This window comes from Peromyscus eremicus, chromosome 12 (genome assembly GCF_949786415.1).
Source record: "Peromyscus eremicus chromosome 12, PerEre_H2_v1, whole genome shotgun sequence".
Classification (NCBI taxonomy): domain Eukaryota; kingdom Metazoa; phylum Chordata; class Mammalia; order Rodentia; family Cricetidae; genus Peromyscus; species Peromyscus eremicus.
Genome location: NC_081428.1, coordinates 50,877,258 through 50,885,671, shown reverse-complemented (window position 1 = coordinate 50,885,671; position 8,414 = coordinate 50,877,258). Strand labels below are relative to the sequence as shown.

At 42.7% G+C, this 8,414-nt stretch overlaps 1 protein-coding gene across 1 annotated transcript in view; it reads left to right on the top strand.

Annotated features, from left to right (window-relative positions):
- Positions 1-73: 73 nt before the first annotated feature.
- Ccdc191 (coiled-coil domain containing 191) overlaps positions 74-8,414 on the top strand; it is a 66,204-nt gene continuing 57,863 nt past the window's right edge. The window contains exons 1-2 of the mRNA XM_059277635.1: positions 74-373; positions 2,493-2,531. Of these exons, the coding sequence (XP_059133618.1) occupies positions 119-373; positions 2,493-2,531 (294 nt within the window). The 5' untranslated portion in view covers positions 74-118. The remainder of the gene's footprint in view (positions 374-2,492; positions 2,532-8,414) is intronic.

Here is an 8,414-nt window from a genome sequence, read left to right as displayed (position 1 = left end):
ACCGCCTCCGCTGCAGAGCCAATCAGGAGGTCCTGCGTCATCACCAGGCGCCAGACATAGGCAAAGGCCCTGCTAAAGCGAGCCCGGCGAGCCCCACCGATGCCATGGTAACTGGGCAATGCGAGCTGCCTGCGCAATGCCTCCTGGGAGGAGTAGTTCCGGAATGTCCGACCCCTGTCTAACTGGTAGGTGGTGGAACCACAACTCCCAGCACCACCCGAATGCTGCCTGGGAGGAGGAGCAATTGTCACTGTTGTGGCCGAAGTCTAGGCCTGAGCCTGGAAAAATGCTGCTGGCGTCCCAGGAAAGGTCCTCAAAGAAGAGGACGGAGCTGAGTCGCTGGAAACGGATCTCAAGGAAGCTGAATCCCAAGGTGATCCCAATCGGAAGTTTTGAGGCACCTGGGCCAGCCCCAGGCGCCATACAGTCGTGAAGCCAGCCGCTTCCCGCCCTGCGCTTCCTCACTCTTCCCCCGGGGGCATCCTTACCTGGCCTTTACTGCCCTAGAGCCAGCACAGCCCTGAAAGGCGTGGTTCTAGGAGACTTAGGGTCTGTGTACTCACAACTCTGGTGGGCAGTAACCTGTAAAGATTGTTCCCATCTAAGCGGAGAGGTCTACTGGTGCCCATTAGGGTGAGGGCAATTTGCCCCTAATCCTTACCACTTACACCAATTTTAGGATACTTTCCGCATATTTCTCCGCCCCCTCCCCCCTTTCAAATCTTAGGTAAGGGATCTTTGAAAGGAAAAAAAAAATCACATTAAATTCTCTGCTAGTATCTCTTACATGCCCCCCCTTTCTAATTTTACATCCCCCTTTCCAATTTTACATCCCCCTTTCCAATTTTACATCAGATAGTGAAAATAAACCCAGAAGTCCCAAGTTGTTATATCTCAGTACTTTATCTTTATGGTTATTTCTAAATTCCACCAGCATTCAAAGATAGATACTTCCTTTATCTGTTACCTCTTCTGTGCACTAGCTCCTGAAGCATGGGGAAAAAAAGAAAAAGAAAAGAAAAAAAAGAAACGCACAATGCTGTTTTAAACTAGGAACATACAAAAGTGACATGTGCAAAGTCACAGCCTACCAAGTGTGCCTTCCAGAATACCTCTTTAACAGTCACAAAAATAAATACTTTAAATGTAAATGAGAGTATTAAAAAAAAAACAACAGAGGATTCAACTTTCAGCTCAGAGCAGCATCACCAGCTGTTTTCACCCCTCGGTAGTCCTCCAGATGTGTGGCTTTTGTGGGGGCCCCAGGCAATCACTCTTGTGGGTTATCCTAAATATAGAAATTCTGGACACGGGGCACATTCCACTTACTGAAATCATGCTCCTGATACTAGAGGGCATAGGCTAGAGCATTAGAGTGGAAACTGAGGTTGCTGCAATTGCAAAGTATCAGTTGCATAATAGATGGGGCCCAAAATAGCCTATGAATATAGATAGATTTGATGATGAAAGGTAAAAAATTTGGGACAACTTAGAACTACAAAAAGAGGGATTTTTTCTTTTTCTCTTTTTTTTGCTGATAGCGCTCATTATTACTGTCTAGAGGATAAAGAAAGTAAAAACACAAGAGTGCCTTGCAATTCAACTGTTTGAATAGGATCAGCTCTTTCTTTGTTGCAGCGGCAACGTTATTCAGCAGAACAGCTGCATTAATTGTGTGTAAGGTGAGCTGAAGGTGAGGTGTTAGGTAAGTGAAGGAGAATATTATGCCTTTCCCACCAACTTCCATGTGCCAGTTAGTTTGCTGTCCCATCATTTTTATTTTTAAAGACCTGAATTTTTCTCCAAAGCAAATACCCCTGTTTGCTCAATGATTGTTAGAGTTCTGTCAACTTCTGGGAGTCACAGGGAATAGAGAGGAGGCTCCTTGAGGTCTGATTTCTCGTTTCAGATTAATATCTCATCTGGGTAGAGATTAATTTTCTTCATTATATGCTTGGTGCAACAGTAGAACTTGAATAATATAATTCTGTCCTATACCCCCCAACTCTTGTTGGACCGAACATTATCTCAGGTATAAGAAGGACAGGAAGGCACCTGGCTACTTCTGCAAACAGGAAAGAAAAGACCAGAACAGTCTTTAAGCAGAAAATTACAGAGAGAGGTGAAGTCACCAGTGTTAGTATGGGTTTCACGAGACGTATTACATCTAGTATTTCTGTACATTGACTCTTAGCCCTGGAGAACTTTAAAAAAAAAAAAAGTACTGATGCCTAGACTGCTGATCAGTTACATTCCAGTCTCAGGGTGGGCTAGACAAGAAGTAATAAGGGTGTCCCAGACAAGGCTTCCTGTTTCTTCTACTGTGGTTTAGTGAGCTTTCATTGCTAGTTAGTGCTGAACTTGCCAATGAGAAGTTCGGAAGAAAGGATAAATGATATCTTTCTATATGCCTCAGTGGGAAAGACTGCTTAAAATAGTAATGTTGATAAAGCGATTGCTATGCATTGATACTTCGTATCTCTTTTCTACAGTCTGCATTTGATCCTGACAATGTGGGGCACTGGATTAAGGTAAGGCTTTTCAAAATCAGGGTAGAAAGAGCTGTGAGAATCAGACATACTGACAGATCTCCAATGTGCATGTGCGTGACTGTTGTTATTCTCATGATTATATATGTTACCTCTGTTTTATACTTTTTAACATCTTTTATTATTCTATTGGTTTTCATGAGAGATCTTAAATACAAATGATGAGAAAACACGTGGATAGATATGCCTTTCATCTGGCACGGGTATCACATAAAGAGGCCAAAGGAAAGAGAGGAATTGGGAGAGAATGTTGTAGCCTTCTTCAGACACAGGGAAGACTATTCTGTAGTTACTTTAGTATGGGGACCCATTGGCAAAAGCTACATGGCTATCACCAGAATTCTCTGTCTAGAACAATCCAAAAATGGAATGAGAGTTTTCATAAAGAGGCATGTATTCCAACCCTGGGAGAACTGGAGTAAACTCTAAATTTTCACTTAATGTTCAACTAATAAAGAATATATTTGAACATCCATTGGGAGGGAGTTGGGTTAGATAACCCCGATAGAAACTGTCGTTACAAATGACTTCCTGACCTATGATCTCTTCAAGTCATGAAATGTTTATTTAGGTACCATTTGAATTGAAAGTGCCTTTCAAACACTTCAGGGGTGTACCTCTGAGTGTCAACTTAGGAATCCATTGTAATCAGTTTATTTGTATAGCACGTAGTTCAAAATCATGTGGTATTTTCCTGAGAGAATATTCTATTTGATAGTATTTTGAACAGATGTTATATCTAAGTTGACAGGCATTGTGGGCACCAGGCCAGATAGATCCCAGGCTAACTGTAATATTTTCTTTAGCTATTTATTCATTTTGCTGTCATTTGTTAAGTGCCTACCAAATACAAGCTCAGTATGTTGAGTACCAGAGCTAAAATGAGACACGGGCCAGAGTTTATATCCCAGTGGAGCATAAATACCCTCCTAAAGCTGATAAGAGAATTAGAGGTATAAGGGAAGTATATGGGGGGAGGCATTAATGTAGATGGGGCTAGAGAAGACTTCCTGGCCACTGCAGGAGCCCTATCTCAAAAGAATGCTGAAAGAGATCACATTGTGAATGCCAGCCCCTGGAAGATCACTTAACCTCTAGTAAACCTAGCTTGCATGTTAGTGTCCAGAGTCCCAGTATTGAGTTCCTGCAGGACTTAATCACTCACTTACTTACCGCCTCTTTCAGAGGGGGAGATTTAATGAGAACTCAAGGATACAATTCCATTTTGTCTTGTTTCTATGATTTTCCTCCTTCATACAGCTGTCAGCAAGCTGGACTCAGAGGTTCATCATTCCTCTAAATCTTCTGTGCTGGCTTTTTCTCTATCCTGCCTTCAAATTTCCCATCTTGAAAAATCAATAAGTTCTTATATGACCCTGCAGTCTTTTCTGATTATAGAATGATTTTATTTTCTTATCTGATATCTACCAATATATATAGTATAGACTCTTGGCTTTTATACTTTCATTATTCTCTCTTGTCATAATTATTATTGCTTACTTTCTGTTTCTGTAACACACACACACACACACACACACACACACACACACACACACACAGAGTCCATTTATTTCACTTTCCATTTCACAGAAACTGTTACTAGAAATGACTTCCTCACCAAATCCAGTCATCTTCTGATATCCATCAAACGTCTCCAGTTTAATTTGATAGCTTTGGCATCTGTATTTTAGACACCCTCGATTCCATTATCTAAGTCCATTGGACTGTTTTCTCTTGCTTCTCCTGTTACCTCTCTGTTCTCTGCCTTTTTTTCTTTCTGATTTTATTCCATAATAACTCTGGATATACCCTGCATAGTTGCCGTCTTTTCTCCTAAAACTTCTAAATCCACTGGAGTGGCCTACCCTTTCAAAACCAGTGAGACTTTGTTCAGGGGGAGGATGATGAAGGTAGAGAAAGGCCTCTCTTGAGAACAGAAAAGGAAGGTTGCTCAGTTGTGTCATGGATTTAGCTGAAGTAAGTAACCATAATTTTTATGGTACAAAGAAAATTGGTAGATTAAATGGATCCAAGGGTGGGATTATCACTGCAAAAGTAAAGGGACGGGGATTTGGGAATAAGACAGTAGCTGAATATCCACATGAGTAGGAAGGAAGAGAAGGTACACTCTTTCAAAGTCTTACAGATATGGAGGAGAGAATGGCTTCCAATGACTAAAAGACGTGATTGGGTCCAACTTCAGTGTTGTGGGAGAAGAGGAATGAAACATGGAAATGGAATGATGATGGTGGAGAGGTGGTTAGCAGGATTTGGTTCAAGTAATGAAACATCCTGTACAGCATGGTGCAGGTGAGGTGGGTTGCTAAAGTAGAATTGTGGGAAAGCAGAAGGTCCAGCAGACCTTGAGCCTGAGATGCTGACGAGCATCCACAGAGATGGAAAAGTCACTTAGAATCAGGCAGGTGCGTGGCCAGCACTAAATGCTGTACTCCATGGTTTGCAATTCATCTTTATCCTGTCTGACTCATCTTTCTCCAGTACCTCCTCCTGCTTGATTGAGCTTTCTAAACATGGGTTCTGTGTGCTGCTGGATGAAACTGTCTCTTCCAGGTGGGCATCTCAGGTCCTCTGTCAGTCAGACTATATCAGTTTATCTGAAACAGCCCGTATTGTGACACTCTGCATGCCTCCTCTCCCCCCAGGTCTTTCTCCTTTGTTCCTGCTGGTGCCCCAGCCTGGGATATCTGTCATCTCTGAGACCTGATCTAGATCCTCTCCATACAATTCAGCTTTAGATGCCCCACACCCACTTCAGCAACCTAACCCCATCCCTGAATAGTTTCCCTTAGAATTATGTTACACACATTTATTAATAAAATGTCAAATACTTGATTTTTATAAAGAGTGACTTTTAACAGAGTTGACACTTTCAAAACTATATATAAAACATACATACATGAGGATGTGTTAAACTCCTGTTTGAATCATCTAATCTTAAGGAAATGAAGGGTCATGTTGTGGCCTCCATTTCCGCCATCTGTGATGATCTGTGGGATATGAAGAATATGCACAAGGCTATAGGAATATCTGAAATAGTATTTTGTAAAGGAGCTTTCGTGGAACATAGTTACTAATAAGCTTCTTTTTAGGGCTGGAGAGATGGCTCAGTCGTTAAAGCGTGTGTCTTGTAAGCATGAGAACCTGAGTTGGATTGCCAGAATCCATATAAAAGGCCAGGCATGCTGGCCTTGTAATTCCAGCTGGGGAAGCAGAGACAGGTGGACCCCAGGGAACCTCTGGCCATCCAGCATAGCCTCATTGGTGGCTCCAAGCCAGTAAAGGAAGAACAATACCCAAGGTTGTCCTCTGTCCTACACACACAGGTACATACACACTCACATAAACACACACACACACACACACACACACACACACACACACACAGAGCTTATTTTTAAATCACTCTGTCTTACTTTAGAACCGCTCTTGAATGGCTTACTATGCAGATGGCGTGTGGAACCAAAAGCAAAAACTTGAACTTTCTAAGAATGAAACATTTACGTTTGTTTTCCTGTAATGTTCACTAGGTTGCTGGGAACAGAGCTAGTCTCCCACCCAGACTTAATGAAAGAACAAGATGATAAATGGATACAAGTTACTGAAATGTAGACTAGACCCCTCTTAGCTCTTATGAATTCATTCTGGGGGGGAGATAATATTTGAAGACAAGGTCCTCAAAACATTATTCTAATCCTTAGTGTTGTCTAGTGGGTATTTTAAACACTTGCTTTGTTAGAACTGAACAAAGGTTTCTTTTCATTCAGTTGTCATTTCCAGACCCTTTACCTAGTATCAGAACTAGTTTTTCTTATACTTCCTGAGCTCTCTACCATCTTCTATTAAGAACCTGTCCAAGGGCTGGAGAGATGGCCCGTGGGGCAAAGGCACTTGCCACCTAGCCTTAACCACCGGGGTTTGATTCCTGGGACCCAATTGTGGGAGGAGAGAACTGCTCTGCAAGTTATCCTTTGACATCCATCCATACACATAAATAAAAATTAAATAAATGTATGTGATAGAAAGTTTTTTAAACCTATGGAAATTTTCAAAGAAATGACACATCATGTGGTTATCTCTTGTATTCATAGTCTAAAGAGTTAAATCAAGTCTGTAAATCTCTTGTTTCTTTGTCTTTTATGTTAGCTTAAAAATTAAAGTTGATAACTTTATCTGTGTTTTTTTGCACATGTATATACACAAGCACACGCAATATTTATAAAGTCATTTTTCTTAGAACTCAGGAACCTAAAGGGTAGACCTATGCCAACGGAATCATGATTAATGCACTCACCAGTTTGTGCCATAACATACATCCAGATAGCCATGGACTCGGAGAAACAGCATGGGGAACAGTCTCTGTAGAATGACCTGGTGTCTCTAACTCAACTCTGAGGGGAACAGCGGGAACAGTCTCTGTACAGTGACCTGGTGTCTCTAACTCAACTCTGAGGGGAACAGCGGGAACAGTCTCTGTACAGTGACCTGGTGTCTCTAACTCGACTCTGAGGGGATCAGCGGGAACAGTCTCTGTACAGTGACCTGGTGTCTCTAACTCGACTCTGAGGGGATCAGCGGGAACAGTCTCTGTACAGTGACCTGATGTCTCTAACTCGACTCTGAGGGGATCAGCGGGAACAGTCTCTGTACAGTGACCTGGTGTCTCTAACTCAGCTCTGAGGGGATCGGGTTTTGTTTTTCTATCTTATACCACTCCTGTTCCCACCTTCAGCCCCTCCTATGTCCAGATTTTATCCTTGACTTTGAAACTTTACTCTTCTGCTGACATCCGAAACCTAACACAGGCAACTTACCCTATGGCAAGTTTTTGCAAAGATATTACCAAGCTTTCCACCAAGGGCAAGAGGCAAGGTCATTTCCAAACTAGGTCAGGAATGCTGTAAGCACGGTAGTGCAGCATCTTTGAGTAAATCTCTAAGTTACTTCTTCCTTTACCAAATGTTTCTTGGGCACTGACCGAGTCCTAGCAAGAATCTGATTGCTAGGGCTTCATGTGAAAAAGAGGACAATTTCTGCTGATGTTCTATCTGGAGGCTAAAATAGAGAAGGTGTATTGTAAAATGATAAAAGATACAGAGTCAGAGGAGAGAGAGACGAGAATCAAGAGGAGGAGGTTACAGGGTTGTAGAGAAGACCTGCTGGGAAGGTGCCTGAGCAGATCCTGGAGTGATCTTGGTATTGGTGAGGGAGGTGTGCAGACAGGGCTTGTCATTACTGAGGCCTTGATGCGGCAACACCCCTGGAGAATAGTATTTGAGAATGGACATACAAAGGGGTCGGTGTGGTTGACACAAAGTGAGCTGGGGAGACGGAGAGCTAGCTCACAAAGGGTTAGGGGCTCAGGACCTTGAAGCACACTGTAAGGACTTACCTTAGTTCTAAGGGAATACTTAGGTGTTTTGTGATATGGCTTCCACTGAAAGCGACCACTTGCTGCTGTAAAGGCTGTTGCCGAAAAGCCGTTAGGAAACTGTCATCCCTTGGGCTGAGGTACCAGCTGTGGAGATGATGTGAAGGGGTCAGTTTATGAATATATTTTGAAAATAGAGTCAAAATGTGTATGAGGAGGGGGGAAGGAAGGGGAGAGAACGAGCAAGGAAGAGAAAGGGAGGAGGGAAGGAGGGAGGGAGAGGCAGAGAGGCCGACTTTGGGTCATGGAGACTCCAGAGTTTTCACCTGAAGAACTAACTCATGAGTTGCCGTTCGTCAGGGCTAGTCTGAAGAGTGAGCGCTCAGTAAGGACAAGAGAATGCAGGTTCCTGGGGACACAGACGCAGGGGTTCGCCTGTGAAGTAAAATGTGTCCTACTCTGTCCAAAGTCCAAGA